Source organism: Cydia splendana, chromosome 26 (assembly GCF_910591565.1).
Source record: "Cydia splendana chromosome 26, ilCydSple1.2, whole genome shotgun sequence".
NCBI classification, from domain to species: domain Eukaryota; kingdom Metazoa; phylum Arthropoda; class Insecta; order Lepidoptera; family Tortricidae; genus Cydia; species Cydia splendana.
Genome location: NC_085985.1, coordinates 2,006,086 through 2,022,641, shown reverse-complemented (window position 1 = coordinate 2,022,641; position 16,556 = coordinate 2,006,086). Strand labels below are relative to the sequence as shown.

At 41.4% G+C, this 16,556-nt stretch overlaps 3 protein-coding genes across 3 annotated transcripts in view; 1 reads left to right on the top strand and 2 right to left on the bottom strand.

Moving 5' to 3' along the window:
• The first annotated feature begins 1,059 nt into the window (after positions 1 to 1,059).
• On the top strand, positions 1,060 to 8,406 carry LOC134803050 (putative cysteine proteinase CG12163). The gene is made up of 5 exons (XM_063775753.1): positions 1,060 to 1,141; positions 4,618 to 4,741; positions 5,964 to 6,148; positions 7,135 to 7,260; positions 8,246 to 8,406. Exons 2-5 carry the CDS (start codon positions 4,641 to 4,643, stop codon positions 8,404 to 8,406), a joined length of 573 nt encoding a protein of 190 aa, XP_063631823.1. The 5' UTR covers positions 1,060 to 1,141; positions 4,618 to 4,640.
• A 952-nt stretch (positions 8,407 to 9,358) lies between these two features.
• On the bottom strand, positions 9,359 to 15,136 carry LOC134803049 (serine hydrolase-like protein). Its single transcript, XM_063775752.1, has 8 exons — positions 15,079 to 15,136; positions 14,196 to 14,361; positions 13,650 to 13,831; positions 13,445 to 13,606; positions 12,768 to 12,902; positions 11,587 to 11,734; positions 10,752 to 10,880; positions 9,359 to 9,647 (listed from the first exon to the last, which is right to left on the bottom strand). Exons 1-8 carry the CDS (start codon positions 15,134 to 15,136, stop codon positions 9,359 to 9,361), a joined length of 1,269 nt encoding a protein of 422 aa, XP_063631822.1.
• LOC134803394 (gastrula zinc finger protein XlCGF49.1-like) overlaps positions 12,685 to 16,556 on the bottom strand; it is a 294,572-nt gene continuing 290,700 nt past the window's right edge. The window contains exon 6 of the mRNA XM_063776213.1: positions 12,685 to 12,747. The gene's annotated coding sequence lies outside the window, so the exon portion shown is untranslated. The remainder of the gene's footprint in view (positions 12,748 to 16,556) is intronic.

The window sequence follows — 16,556 nt, the reverse complement described above, 5'->3', positions numbered from 1 at the left end:
TTTTCTTTCTCACATTCGATTGATCTATAGAGAGGCGGATAAAAAAAAACCATTAAATAGTAGAATTTATATAAAATGGAACTGCGTATAGTTAGTTTGTATTTACGTAATAGTTAGTAGGTACACGTGAAGTTAATTAAATACATTTTTTAAGGTAACGTTTCCAATGCGTAATAAAAAAAGTATTTTAAACGATGTAGGTAGGTACTTATTTATTGTATTGTTACATTTTTGTAAAGTAATAAATCAAACCGATTAGTATAGATAAAACGTAATTTCTGGCATTTTTTAAAATAATTACTTAGCAGGGTTTTTTCAATTGCAACAATTTATTTTTGTTGCAATATACTTACAACAAAGCGTTTTAATATACTTACCTATTTAATGTCTTTGTCGCACGAAACGTTGTTATTGAAATTTTGGCGTCTTCTGTCAACGTTGTGCCACAATATGTTAACAGATGGCGTTAGTAGTTCCTACATCGCGCTTACGGAGCTCCGAATGTCAGTTACTGCTTATAACTCCCATTGCACTTCAATCCCCAGGCGTAATACCCTCTTGGAGATAGTATTAATAGCTTTCTCTCTCTTTCCACAAAATTGTTATTTTTAATCATCGTGTTCATCATAACTTAAGAGCTTTGCTCTTATCGGTGGAGTAATCACCAATCATTTCTTTCTTGTGCCAGTCTTTTAATTTCCTCATACGACGAATTATTTTTATTTGGCTGAGATAAGTAATTCTAGGTCTCCCTTCCTCTCTTGTTTTTTCAATCCTGCCTTCCAGGATGTTTAGGAAAAAGTTGTCATGGCGTATGGCTGTTATTAATAATATACAGAACTCTAAAAAACATTAAATGTGCCCAAAACGCGTGTATAAAGCAATATAAAATCTATCAGCCGCTTTTAACTCTACAAACACAAAATGTACGTCCAACTTATCTGCTTACTATGCCTTTTTACCGACGTTCTTGCCTCAGCTAGGTCTTTTACTGCGCAGCATGTGTCAAAACCGACGTTCTGTCATGGAACTGTTTCAAATATAGAAGGTCGTCATTTTGATTGGAGGGAATGTGGCGGAGTAAGTCCGGTGAAGGACCAAGGTCATTCGTGTTCTTCTTGCTGGGCTTTTAGTGCCATTGGTAAGTCCGTTTTTAATATGCCACCATATATAATACTTTGGACGGTTACGACTCTAATTCCCCAGATACCGACAATACAATACAAATATTCTTTTCACATCACCTATTCGAAAAAGGGCTTTTTCTTCCCCGCTAGGAGGGATATAAGTGGCACTTTTCTTCCCTGCTAGTAGGGATCAAAGTTGTACTTTTCTGTTCTAGGACACATTTTTTTCATTTTTACATACAATTTTTATTAAATAGCTTAAATAGTGTTTTGATACATGATAATTTCCTCAATTTTTTTCTCATCATAGTTGATGTGAGAACCAGTAGGTTTGTGTCACACGGTACGGTATCAAAATTATTTCGTCTTGGGCGTTAACACTTGAATCCCTCATTACGCTCAGGATTCTACTTTGGAATCCCTCACTACGTTCGGGATTATATTGTAGAATCCATCGCTTCAATCAGGATTCAATGTACGCCCTTGGCGGAAATATATCATTTTGATCCCTTGTGACACAAACTACTATTATTGCTCACCAATATGAAAAAGAACATGAAATATAAATTAAGCATAACTTAAACTATGGTAGACAACAGGCGGTCTTATCGCTAAAGAGCGATCTCTTCCAGACAATCTAACGGCCTGGCCACGACATTGGTCTAAGGCGACTGGCGGGGCGGCTGGCGGCGCGGCAAACGCGAGCGACCGCCAGGCATGCCACGTACTTTTAGTAGCGGCGGCAGCGACTAGGAGCGGCTGGGACGTAGACGTCTTTAAAAACATGTTTTTTTTTTCAAAAGTGGCACTTCAGTGCCTAGTATATATTTAATTGTTTGTCAATGGGTGCATGGGCTAAATACAGGACGACAAATTTATTTACATCTAGTTTAGTATTTTATATATTGTGTATAGAAAGCACCCAGAAAAAAACGAATACACAAGAATGAGTGTGGAGACGTTACAACATACTTAAATACGCGAAAGTACATTTAAAATTTCAATAATATACGCTTCCGTGTCCATGTCGCTCGAGAAAAAAATCACAGATTTCGTGCCTCACACGACTATCGAGCACATTGGAAATGAATCTACGGAATTCGAAAAAATACTGTCGCTGAGCGACGAGAAAGTCTGGATAAGGAAAAAGTTACAAAATAAAACTACAACGTTGAATGATAATTATTTTATTCTTAGATTAACACAAGTACACTGGACATAACGCATGTGAACAAACAAATTGCAAAATTACCACACGCGTATCGAAGTTTGAATAATTGTCGCCGTGGCTCATAAGTATAGGTACATATTTCATTTTTCGATTAATAGGCAGGATATATTAATGTTCAAAGTACAAGAAAATTATTACACGGCAAATCCGAGAAGTGGTAGCCACATCGCCGTTATCGTCACTCGAGTCTTGATCGGCAGCGGCCAAATGCAAGAGATATGACATTTTCTTGACAGCAGTTTGACGCGACGAGAGATGACCATAACAGCGTTTGTCTATGTTGCACCAAACCTGAGTTCCAATAGGTACTACCAGGGTTCAGCATCAGCTATCTTGGGTAATGCTCTACCATGTGATCATCATGACGAATCGGATGTCCAAAACAGCGCGTGCCTATGTTGCACCAAACCTGAGTTCCGCTAGGTACAACCAGGGTTCAGCATCAGCTCTATCTTGGGTACTACTCTCCTAAGTGTTCATCAAGACGAGTCGGATGACCAAAACAGCGTGTGCCTATGTTGCAACAAACCTGAGTTCCTTTAGGTACAGCCAGGGTTCAGCATCAGCTCTATCTTGGGTACTACTCTCCTAAGTGCTCATCGAGACGAGTCCGATGACCAAAACAGCGTGTGCTTATGTTGTATTAAACCCGAGCTCCACTAGGCACTGCCAGGGTTCAGCATCAGCTATCTGCTAGCAGCCGCCAGCAACATGCTGAGGTGAGACCATTTCGTGGCACTTTTTCTTTTTTATGTTTCTCTGTATAAGTATTTATTTTGTGTTTGTCCTCACTAATAAAATTATTTCTATCTCTATCTCTATCTCTGCCTCTGCCTCTGCCTCTGCCTCTGCCTCTGCCTCTGCCTCTGCCTCTGCCTCTGCCTCTGCCTCTGCCTCTGCCTCTGCCTCTGCCTCTGCCTCTGCCTCTGCCTCTGCCTCTGCCTCTGCCTCTGCCTCTGCCTCTGCCTCTGCCTCTGCCTCTGCCTCTGCCTCTGCCTCTGCCTCTGCCTCTGCCTCTGCCTCTGCCTCTGCCTCTGCCTCTGCCTCTGCCTCTGCCTCTGCCTCTGCCTCTGCCTCTGCCTCTGCCTCTGCCTCTGCCTCTGCCTCTGCCTCTGCCTCTGCCTCTGCCTCTGCCTCTGCCTCTGCCTCTGCCTCTGCCTCTGCCTCTGCCTCTGCCTCTGCCTCTGCCTCTGCCTCTGCCTCTGCCTCTGCCTCTGCCTCTGCCTCTGCCTCTGCCTCTGCCTCTGCCTCTGCCTCTGCCTCTGCCTCTGCCTCTGCCACTGCCTCTGCCTCTGCCTCTACCTCTACCAACCTCTACCTCTATCTCTATTTCTATTTCCACCACCACAAGAATGCATAGATTGTCGAATAGTGAACACGTTATCTACGCCCGTCTCAAACAGGATAGATAGAGTTAGACCAAGAAAAATCTGCAGCGATTTTGATAGCCCACGCAGTGCAAAGTGTTATTCTGCCGTCATAATCCCGATAATTCACAACAAACACCGATAACGAACTCTACGAAACATGAAGTCATAAATGTCATGTGAAAAATGTCGTTCTGACTTTTTGACTATTTTAAGGTTAGGCTACAGGGCAAACCCTTAACCCGATCGTCTTTGTTTTAGGCTCAAATTGTAGCTGACTAAATTGTCCAGAGCCGTTTTTCTCAAATTTTTGATATCATTCTTCGTTTCCAAATTATCGAGCACCAAAATCAAAAATTCGGAAAAAATTGAATTTTATTTTCACTATTTCGACTATAACTTTTTTCGTTTTTGACTTTCTCGAATAATTATTATTGCACCTTACAGCTTTCGTGATTATGCGTCTTTTGAGTCTATTTTTTAATATCATATCTTCACAACTTTCCGAGATATAAGGGGATCGCACTTTTTCGTGAAATCGGACCCTATACTGGAGCGAACGAAAAGACATTTCCAATGTCAAAACAAAATGTTTTGTTCCGCATCGCACCGCTCGATCCGTCTCACCGCCTAGGCCAGTCGCGCCGCTCTAAAGTCGTGGCATCGCCTGCGCTGCCCGATACAAATGTTCGAGTCGCGCCCCTCCCCGCTCGCCGCCGCCGCTGGTCGCCCGGTGCACGCCGCGCGCGTTGCCGCTCGGCGACAAGGCTCATGGCATGCATAATGCGTCGCCGGGTTATTGTTTTTGCGACTTACCGCCGGTCGCCGCCGCCGATCGCCTTAGACCAATGTCGTGGCCAGGCCGTAAAGCTTAACACACAACAATTTTCAGCAAACATTGAGAGTCAGTTTTGGATGAAAGGTTATACCTTCATCCTTTCAGAGCAGTTCCTATTAGATTGCAACACTATGGGCGCTGATTGCAATCGCACGGTCAGCGTTGTCCACACGTTTGCGTAAGTACATACATACATACATATATATAATTACGCCTATTTCCCGGAGGGGTAGGCAGAGACCACGGATTTCCTCTTGCTACGATCCTGACATGCCTCTGTTGCTTCCTTCACTTTCATAACATTCCTCATACACGCTCCCCGGCTTAGGGTGCTCTTGACCTGACCTGTCTTCAGGATTTCCCTGATCTGATCAGAGAAAGTCCGCCGAGGTCTACCCCTTCCAACTCCCACTTCCACTTCTCCCTTATACACTCTCTTTTTTAGCCTTCTTTCACTCGTTCTTTCCACGTGTCCAAACCATCTCAATATACCTTTCTCAATTTTTGTCACTACATCTACATTCAGTCCACTTTTCCCAAGCATTTCCGTAAGTATTGCTGTTTAAGGAGTTATTAATGCCTGACTATATTTGGCTCTGAGCTCTGAGATAGTGTAGCTACAAGCAGCTTACATGAACCGAATGAAGTGTTTGGTAGTGTCCCATGGTATAATAATATACTCCGCCTGGTACTCCATTCCCGTCTTTTCTAGGTCACCTAACTGACACGGGCTTACGTCATCATGCGACAGCGCTATATGATAATATGCGATAGCGCTATATATAGCGGCCATGTTGTTGTGACGTAGCCCCGTGTCACTCTGGGAATGGAAGACCATGTTTTATTAGACTATGGTGTCCAAAGTACTGTACAAAATCTTATACCTACCCTCTTTTTGTATTCAAACTTCAACATTTATTCAGCAAATAGGCCACAAGGGCACTTTTACACGTCAGCATTGATTATACGCACAAGCGAAAATAATAATAATACATCAACAATTATAAAATAGGTACAACTAACTGCAACCACCAATTCATTCATTCGGGAAAATGGCGAACCGAACAACGACGCCACCGTACCCATAGTCTAATAAAACATGGTGACACGGGCCTACGTCACAACAACATGGCCGCTATATATAGCGCTATCGCATATTATCATATAGCGCTGTCGCATGATGACGTAGGCCCGTGTCAGTTAGGTGACCTAGAAAAGACGGGAATGGAGTACCAGGCGGAGTATATTATTATACCATGACCGTACCTAAGGAAAGACTTTTAACTCTTTTAAGCGAGCATAACATGATCAAGCTGCCGGGCTGTATTAATATTTAAAACTTATGACTTAAAGTATTAAAAGTTTCGGATATTAAATCTCTATTTTATGCAATGTTTCAGTGATATAATAGCGAATCTCGGAGGTGTGCCATTCGAGTCACACTACCGGCCGTACAGTGAAACAAAATTGCAATGCCCACAGCACAAGCCTCGGTTGGTGAACGTGGTTGGGCTGGAGCGAATCAGGCCAGGAGATGAGGATGCAATGGCTAAAGCTTTGAGGAAACATGGCCCGCTTTCTGCTGGTATGGCTTAATCCATATCCATACTAATATTATAAATGCGAGTGTGTCTGTCTGTCTGTGTGTTACCTCTTCACGCTTAAACCGCGAAACCGATTTAGTTAAAATTTGGGTAAAATTTGGTAGTTTGGACTAAGTGCGATAGATGCAAATGTCAAATATTGGCGTCACAAAGCCATACTAGTGCGATAGATGCAAATGTCAAATATTGGCGTCACAAGCCATACTAGTGCGATAGATGCTAATGTCAAATATTGGCGTCACAAGCCATACTAGTGCGATAGATGCTAATGTCAAATATTGGCGTCACAAGCCATACTAGTGCGATAGATGTAAATTTGTAAATGTCAAATATTGGCGTCACAAAGCCATACTAGTGCGATAGATGTAAATGTCAAATACTGGCGTCACAAAGCCATACTAGTGCGATAGATGCAAATGTCAAATATAGGCGTCACAAGCCATACTACTGCGAAATATGTAATGAGACTAATGAGATCAGAACACAACACAGCACAAGACATGACAAGACAAGACTGGACTATACTCTGTATCTTTAGGTGTTTAAATAAAAGTAAACAAAATCTATCCTCAAATGGTTCCTTAAGCCAGTTGAGGGTAGATTAAAACATTACATGATCAAAATAAATTATGTCGGTTCAAATCGTCGTTCAGTGATTGATCCAGGCGGTTTTGTATTTGGTTGGTTAACCAATAAATGTTATAACTACCCGAAAATGTACAAATTGTTTGTTTACTTTTATTTAAATACCTAAAGATACATACTTTAGTGTCATTCTATAGAACTATGTAAACAATGGTCACTAGTAAATTCATCAGTCAGTAGACAATTTCAATATGGCGGTTTGTTTAAATAGTTAGCAAGTTCCATAGAATGACACTTTAGACATGACCATGAGCATGAACACGTCACCAGCCTTTCCAACCGAGTGTTCCACGACACTCACCAATTTTTTTTATTACTAAAGGTATTAACGACAAAATGATGCTAAAGCCTCGCCACGCTTTAGACATAGACGAGCCCACGGAGGATCAGTGCCCGCCGGGAGATCGGAACCACGCCGTACTCATAGTTGGCTACAGCGTCGCTTATAGTAAGTGTAGACATAGACGAGCCCACGGAGGATCAGTGCCCGCCGGAAGATCGGAACCACGCTGTACTCATAGTTGGCTACAGCGTCGCTTATAGTAAGTTTAGACATAGACGAGCCCACGGAGGATCAGTGCCCGCCGGACGATCGGAACCACGCCGTACTCTTAGTTGGCTACAGCGTCGCTTATAGTAAGTTTAGACATAGACGAGCCCACGGAGGATCAGTGCCCGCCGGAAGATCGGAACCACGCCGTACTCTTAGTTGGCTACAGCGTCGCTTATAGTAAGTTTAGACATAGACGAGCCCACGGAGGATCAGTGCCCGCCGGAAGGTCGGAACCACGCCGTACTCATAGTTGGCTACAGCATCGCTTATAGTAAGTTTCTTTTTAGGGTTCCATACCTGAAAAGGAAAAAAAAACGGAAACCTTAATAGATCATTCGTGCGCCTCTCTGTCTGTCTGTCTGTCTGACCGACCATTCCCCCCCCCATATCTCCAAAACTACTGGGTCTAAAATTTTGAAAAAAAAAAATACACAAGATAGTTCTTTACCTATAGATGACAGGAAAACCTATTAGAAATGTGCAGTCAAGCGTGAGTCGGATTTAATTACTTAGTTTTTGATCCGACCCACAGGTTTTTATAGACATTTCATTCACGTTTCACATAAAAAAATACATTGTTAAAAATTGGGTAATATGCGGAACCCCTGGAACGCGAGTCCGACTCGCACTTGACCGGTTTTTGATATTTAACATTTAACTTTAACACATATCCGTGCAATGTGCAAAAAAAACAACGGGTTGCATTCCAGGAGTGCCGGCAGAAGTAAAAACTCAATGACATTGTAACAGTTTTTCGATCAGGTCACGTGTCCGTCTTACGTCTTACGCGGTCGCGAGTTTAACATTTTTTCCCCATCACAAAAAGTGCACAGCGGCGCTAAAGAAGTTTTCACTTCAATAATGTAAATCTGTTAAACAGGCTCTGATGGCCGAACGGTGCCATATTGGATCATCAAGAACTCTTGGGGGACGGACTGGCCGCAGGGGGACGAGGGGTACTACTACCTCCGTCGCGGGACCAACGCCTGTGGCATCGCCATGGACGTGTCTTACGCTCAAGTTGCAATAGATAGCCCATAGGCTATGGAATAAGTACTTTTTTTTACGCATAGATTTATTTCGACGTAAACAATATATCAATATATGGAGGAGACAGTAGGAGTTACATAAAAATAAAGATATATATATATATTACTTGAGGGATCATCACTCTTCAGTATAATGTTCAGTAGAGGATTCCTGCTCCGTCTTCGCATTCAAAAGCTTTGAGACGTCGTCTTGTACATCTGACTCTTATGGAGATAGCTCTGTCACAGAAATTTGGACTTTAACTTTCAGCCAGAAAATTATTTGTGAATATGCCTTTCCCCATTTATCATTCAATTTTGATGGTGTTTTCTCATACATTTAAGTACCTACTCATACATTTTTCTATTAGTAAAAGGCTTTTAAATGAAAAATCTAAACCTTTCAACAATAGGGTCGACTTCGTTTTAAACATAATTTACAAATAAGCACCACGCACAGAGGCATTGCATATTTAATATTTTCTAAAATCAAAATCGAAAAATATTGATGTAGGTAAGTATATAGGTATCATTATAAGTAGAATCTGTTCCAAAAAAAATACAAGAATCGGTTGGGAAAAGTAGAGACGAAACATGTAGACAGAGGAAAAACTTTCGAACATATCTATAGAGTTAGGCCAAGAAAAGTTTGCAGAAATTTTGATAGCACACGCGGTGCAAGTGTTATTTTAAAACGTCAAACTTCTATGAAATTATAACGTATGAATATCCCTTGCACTGCGTGGGCTACCAGAATCATAAAATCATAAAAAGCAAAATCGATAAAATTTTACAGAATATTTTCCAATCTGGAATACCTATTTTTACTCTAAAATTTCTTCACCAAAAGGTCTGACGGGGGGTCGCATATAGAAGATCTCATTTCTACCTTTACTCCAGTCTTGTTTAGTTTTAGACTTCGTCTTCTACGCTAGTACCTAATCCATAACTTAAATATTCATTTATTACAACTTCGATCTTACATCCTCATTAAAAAACTTAACAATATGCGGTACAATAAACTCCGGATTAGTCAAATGCACGCTATGCCCGCCTGGCACGCTGACGAGCACAAAGCGCTCATTGGTCAATTTCACTAACATGTTGACATGACAGTCGAAGAACATGCTTGGCGTTTTATCCTCCGTAGGTACGAGGCAAAGCGTGGGAGTGGGGGTGGATAGAATAGAGTATACTAGGTCTTCTGCGATGGGGGGTACGTAGATCTTCTTTGCTTTCACGTCCCATGTGAACCTGGAAATATACAAGGTTTGTGTCAAAAATGTCATTTTACATCGATGACTGTATTTTCTTTCAATATGCCTAGCTCCGGCCCGGTCTAGCGTGAGTCATCCTTTAGGTTAGGTACGTTATTTTATCACAGAGTTCTTTTGGCCACCTCCTGTGTTCATCATCAGATCAGCTCGATGGTACAATGATATTGCATTGTCACCCAACTTACATATTTATCTCTACGGGCGTCCCGTCCCCGTTACGGCTAGAGTGACGTGACGAGGCCCTAAACACCTTACCGCCCTAGGAGTAGGTACCTGGCGTGAATCGGGGGTATGACCGCAATGTTCTGCCGCTAGAGTGCAGCACTATAAGCTCTTAGCTAGTAAGTTAGTAAGCTAGTAGTAGTTTTTTGACAAGTTTTCACAGACAAAAAAATATGACATGATGCATCAAGGCGGTTTGTAAACAAGGGCTTACCGGGAAACGCGAAAATCGAAATTTAGTTATCTGCCTCTTTATCGCTCGAATATACAAGAGTGATAGAGAGGTTAGATAACGAAATTTCGATTTCCTTGTTTCGCCATAGACCCCCAGAGTTTTGCGTAATATTCCCTATTGGCAAGAATAGGGCAGAGTGGCGTTTGTGCCAGAGGCCAAGATCATTAAATTTTTGGCCCAGTGAAGTCAGTAAATATGCTGAAGTTGACTAGAACATAAAATCAACTAGGTACTCACCCAGTGGCGGATTTGCCTTAAGGTCCAGTAGGCCCGGGCCCATAGTCTGTATCTTTAGGTAATAAAAAAAAGTAAACGAACAATTTGTACATTTTCGGGTAGTTATAACATTTATTGGTTAACCAACCAAATACAAAACCGCGTGGATCTGTCACTGAACGACCTGACCTACATTATTTGATCATGTAATATTTTCAACTACCCACAACTGGCTTAATGAGCCATTTGAGGGTAGATTTTGTTTACTCTTATTTAAATACCTAAAGATACAGAGTATAGGGAGGCACGATATTAGAGGTGGCAGTCTATACGATGGGTGTTGAGAAAGATGGCTGCTGGCAACAAGGCCTGGGGGCCTATTAGGGCTGCCACCACTGCAAATCTCACCTGAAGTCTCCGTCGACTGATTCAAGGCATCGAGACGCCAAGATAGTGGCGTCTTCCTCACTCACGTCTCGAGCCATAGCAAGGGATTCCATTGCCTTCTTATATGTGTAGGTTAAGGGTGGTGGAGGCCTGTAAAATAAAGGATGTATAGGGAGTTATTACTGTAATGTTCTGCCGCCAAGGTGCAGGACTAAGATAGCTAGTAAGCCATAGAGTAACTTACACATACTGTGCCTTAAACTGTTTTTTTTGAGTGTGTCAAAGGACTGTCTGATTTCAAACATTGATAGAGATAATCATACTATCTTTGTCTTACACTAGTACTAGCACCCAAAAGAAAAGGATGGGTATTGTTTTTTTTGTTCCTATTTACTGACAAATTGGTTTGACCAGGTATAACTGTATCTTGGATATTTAATTAAAAGTTTTAAATGGTTTCATAAGTTAGGTGAAGGACCTGATGGAAACACGGTTTTGTTTCTTTTAAATTCTACAATTGTCTATGATGGGTAGTGTCGTGACTAAAGTTTGTGATATAAACCCGCTACACACTACCCAACCCATGATCTGTACCTACCGCCGCGGTTATAAAATACATCAATACATCATTCTTAAGTGCTAATTTGTCTTCTGATCGTGATTAAACAAATTAAAAAGAAGTAACTACTTGTTTTTTGCTTTTGGTATTTTATTATTCGATATGGTTTGACATTAGTAAAGTAATAAGTAGGAGTCTTGCCCATCACTAGTAAATTCATCATTCAGAGACAATTTCAATATGGCGGTTTGTTTACATAGTTAGCAAGTTCTATTGAAATAGACTTTAGGTACGTACTGTAAATAGCGACGGTAGTAGCTGGCGATGCTGATCTCGAACCAGTCCTTCGGCAGCTCTGCCAGCCCGTACAGCTGAATGCTGATCGCGCCAGCCATGGACACCAGTCTTCGTATTCGACCGGGGTATACTGCGTTGTAATATGCGCCTGCAATGTTAGAAAGTAGTGAAAGTACACGTAATGATATTATAACTATAGGCGTTCCAAAGTGTAAGCTTTAAAATTGTACAAAATTGTACAAATGGTCTTTAGTCGCGCCTATGCAAGCCATAAATGTGCACGTGCCAACGAGCTGGCGTACACCGAAAGAGACAAAATGATGCTCAACAAGTGTAACAAAATGGTATGCGAAAATTAATCAACAAAAAACAGGAGCCTTAACAACTTGGCTCAAATAATATTAGCGGAAATATCTTTCCAATTACAAGATTTATGCTAAGCAACAAATTATATTTAAATTGAAAAATACCTTGAAAAGAAAACAAACAAATTCAGAATCTTCTTCTTCCTCGCGTTGTCCCGGCATTTTTCCACGGCTCATGGGAGCCTGGGGTCCGCTTGACAACTAATCCCAAGAATTGACAAAGGCACTAGTTTTTACGAAAGCGACTGCTATCTTACCTTCCAAGCCAGAGGGGAACTAGGCATTATTGGGATTAATTAGTCCGGTTTCTTCACGATGCATTAAATAAATTCAGAATAATTTATAGTTCGTTTTTTTTAGCATTAGAAAGAACTTGAAAGAAGGAAAGCGATCTTGACATGTCTTTTTATTGAAAAACGCTTTTTAAAAATCAGTAACTATTACCACAGAATAAATAATAGTAGGTAGGTAGGTACAGAAGACTCACTCTCTAACAAATCGCGTCTGTCACGATCAGCACAGATATGGCCGCTAGGTGGCGACAGCGCCACGCGCGGCTTATGGCAAACCCCAAAATTGGGGCCGAACGGATGTACTTTTAGCTACCTGTAGCAAAGCGACGAAATCGCGGAGTGAGACACGCCTGCTATTACTTATGAAAGCAGAAGAATATAAATTATTGTATTAGATTCATAATTGTTACATATATTTGCCGTAACTTATTTTTAAAATGTGTTTTTCAATTAAAAGACACATCAAGATTGTTTACCTTATTTCTAATGCTAAAAAAAACGAACTATAGTTTGAAATACTCACTAATGAGATACCCCATGGAGTGAGCGACACAGTAGAATGAGTCCCATCGTAGTTGCTCAACCATCTGCCGTATAGCTTCCACCAAATGTAGGGGGGATATCGGTGGTCCCGGCATCGTGTCCGAGTGTCCGTGGCCTGACAAAGAAACGAAAAAATTTGTGGGCTCTGTGAGCTTTAGACCTCGCGGGCATAGCTTAACACTAAATGTACCTATGACTGAAGAATTTCCAAAAAATGATTTAAAAAAAAAAACCTATTTATTCATCGAACCTGCTCACAAAAAGTCAAAAGAATCGATTGAGAATTGCGACCTGTAGAGGAGAACATCCGGAGGAGGATTTGTGTGGTAATTTTCTAGTAGAAGTTAGCTGAGGTCTGGACTTCTGGACCTAATAAAACAGCTTGCAAAAAAGATTAATTAATTCATACTTATTCATACAGCCAAGCCTCCAACCAGACTGAGCTTATTAAAAAAAAATTGTTTATTTCAATTAAGAGGTTAGTGAGAGAGGTACAAACAAACTCAGTTACAAACTCTATATTTGGAGAGAAATATACTATTACCATAGGTAGTAAAATTTTACCAACCCCCATTTAAACTGTAGATTTTTAGAAATAATGAAACAGAAGCGTGAAAAAACGGTGTTTATATAGCCTAGGAGGTCGTCAAATAGTACCAGGCAAGTCAAATGTGACGTAGTGGAAAGTAGCAGGCATGGCGATGGCCAGGGGAATGAACGTGGCTGCTGTGTACATGAATCCGTGCACCAGCAGCGTTGGAGGGGGCGAGGGATGTCCCCAGGACCAGGATTCGAACCCGGGACTTCCTGCTTCGTAGGCTGGGACACTACCGGCTAGGCTAGTCCGTCAAATATACAGTACCAGGCAAGTCAAATGTGACGTAGTGGAAAGTAGCAGTCATGGCGTTGGCCAGGGGAATGAAGGTGGCGACTGTGTCCATGAATCCGTGCACCAGCAGCGTTGGAGGGGGCGAGGGATGTCCCCAGGACCAGGATTCGAACCCGGGACCTCCTGCTTCGTAGGCTGGGGCACTACCGGCTAGGCTAGTCCGTCAAATATACTGTACCAGCCAAGTCAAATGTAACGTAGTGGAAAGTAGCAGGCATGGCGTTGGCAAGGGGAATGAAGGTGGCTGCTGTATCCATGAATCCGTGCACCAGCAGCGTTGGGTGTCCCCAGGACGTCACTACAGACTATGCTAGGAGGTCGTCAAATATACTGTACATACAGTACCAGGCAAGTCAAACGTGACGTAGTGGAAAGTAGCAGTCATGGCGTTGGCCAGGGGAATGAAGGTGGCGACTGTGTCCATGAATCCGTGCACCAGCAGCGTTGGAGGGGGCGAAGGATTTCCCCAGGACCGGGATTCGAACCCGGGACCTCCTGCTTCGTAGGCAGGGTCACTACGACTGAGCTAGGAGGCCGTTTAAATATACAGTACCAGGCAAGTCAAATGTGACGTAGTGGAAAGTAGCAGGCATGGCGTTCGCCAGGGGAATGAAGGTGGCTGCTGTGTCCATGAATCCGTGCACCAGCAGCATTGGAGGCATTGAAGGATCTCCCCAGGACAACACTGGAAGCAACTAGTTGATTACAGTTAGACCAAGATAACTCTGTAGCGATTTTGATAGCACAGACTGTGCAAGTGTTATTTTAAACGTCAAACTTATATATTAGGTATGACGTATAAATAACACTTCCACAGTGCTGGGCTATCGAAATCGCTGTAGAGTTATCTTGGTTGAACTCTAACATGCGATGCGCCCAAATAAACATTAAATAAAAGTATTATGGAAGCATTCAATAACTTTTCCGTAAACAGTTTGTTAATAATAAGTACTTATAAGTGAGGGCGAGTCACCGTCTGCCGGAAATAAAATTGCATACCGTTTTATTAGGCAGGCGTCCGGTTTTTTACCCCATAGCTCAATTCTTAGTCCATCGCTTTCACCCAATAACCTAGTTCATTTTAGATTCCATCAACTCTCAATAGTCCTTACACCCTGGCGGGTGCTGCCTCTGCGTGCGTCCCATGACACGGGCAAGGGCAGCCTCCGCTCGGTGTACCCCTTACATTTCATTAAAGTGTCAAAAGGGCCTCTACGTGTTGGCTTCGGCTCCGCGCACGCCTCCCAAAGGTCCGGAACACCATTGTTCCGTGATGGGAAAGACATACAAAAAAGTACTTATAACAATATCTGAAAGAGTGATTTATTTGGTAAAGCTAAAAAAAGGATACTAAATTACAAATTAATATACAATAAGTAACTGAAATAAAATAAAAACTTACTTGCTAACTTTCCCCAAGGCACTTTCAAGAACCACTCTTTCATCGCCTTTTCTGGCATTTTTAATTATTTTTATGCAATCAAAACTTGTCTAGAATAAATATTATTTTATTTATAAGTTTTAGTGTTTAAATTATGTTGTAAAAATGTTATTAAATAAATAGGAAACGAAGACAAAGTGACGATAATATTACACAAATGTATCTAGACATGACGAATTCATTTGACGATTCCCAATATTTATCTATTGTTTATCAAGTTTATCACCACAAGGCAAAACAACCACGATATGTGATGATAACAAATAAAAATAAATATCTGGGGGACCGAGCTATGCTCGGAAAACATATAAAAACTCAAAAATGCGCGTTTTCCCAGAGATTAGACCTAGCTAGATCGATGTATCGCCCCGGAAAATCCCCATATAGCAAATTTCATCGAAATCCTTAGAGCCGTTTCCGAGATCCCCGAAGGCCCGAAATAGGAATGTACATACAGGGTCAATTTTGGACCGTTAGCCATATTGTGCGAGGTGATTAGGTAGGCCATACTGAACAACTCATAAATTTTGTTTTTTTTTGGAATTTCGGGGTTGGTCCCATAGAAAAAGTTGTTCAGTATGACCTACCTAATCACCTCGCACAATATGGCTAACGGCCCAAAAATGACCCTGTATATAAAAAAACGTAAACGTAACGTAAACGTGTTAAACGTAAGTTTGGCGAACCTAATATAAGTTTAAAATGTACCATACTTTTCTGTAAAATAAATTAAAAAATTAAGAAAAAAAAAAAAAAAAAACAAGAACTGCTCGTTCAAAGATATAAGATACAATAAGTTACTTCACCATTATATTTAAAGTTGTACTAGTACACTTTTTTATTTGGAAAATTTCGTTATTTCTATTGACTTAGAATCACGAGCTCTTAAACACCCCGACTTTATCACTATATCTTATGAAACAAAAGTCCCCCGCCGCGTCTCTCCGTTTGTCTGTATGACCGCGATAAACTCTAAAACTACTGAACGGATAATCTCTCTCTCTTTGGTCGGTCCCTCATGTCTGAGGATCGTGGTCAGTACCTATCAGGGTTGCATCTGGAGCGGATGATCTGTTTCCACCGGTTTCTGTCCAACGCGTCTCTGACGATAATATGACGGATAATATATTTATTTAATTAATTGACCATGTTTCTTCTTCTTTGCCTGTCCCTCTTCCCAGTTTATCTGGGGTCGGGTCTCCTTGTATGTCTGCGCCAGAGTGCTCTGTTCTGGCTTGTCTGCGTACTCAGGTTCTCTTTCCGGAATTTACAGTATAAAAATATACTAGGTACACCTCCATAAGACAGAACTAATAATGTCGTAGAAATTTAGGTACTTATTATTAATAGTTATTACATGTCTAGATTAATGAGATCATTTAAGTCATACAGGCAGTTATCATACGAGAAAAGAAAATATACATAATTAATTATCTTTA

Bases quoted from the DNA above. Each gene is read 5' to 3' on its own strand.
- LOC134803050 (XM_063775753.1), top strand. From the start codon at position 4,641: ATGAAAGGTTATACCTTCATCCTTTCAGAGCAGTTCCTATTAGATTGC. The intron at 4,742-5,963 runs GTAAGTACATAC...GCAATGTTTCAG, and splicing joins AGCGTTGTCCACACGTTTGC to TGATATAATAGCGAATCTCG. The intron at 7,261-8,245 runs GTAAGTGTAGAC...TCTGTTAAACAG, and splicing joins TGGCTACAGCGTCGCTTATA to GCTCTGATGGCCGAACGGTG.
- LOC134803049 (XM_063775752.1), bottom strand. From the start codon at position 15,136: ATGCCAGAAAAGGCGATGAAAGAGTGGTTCTTGAAAGTGCCTTGGGGA. The intron at 14,362-15,078 runs GTAAGTTTTTAT...AGTTGCTTCCAG, and splicing joins GCCTTGGGGAAAGTTAGCAA to TGTTGTCCTGGGGAGATCCT. The intron at 11,735-12,767 runs GTGAGTATTTCA...CTAACATTGCAG, and splicing joins CTCCATGGGGTATCTCATTA to GCGCATATTACAACGCAGTA.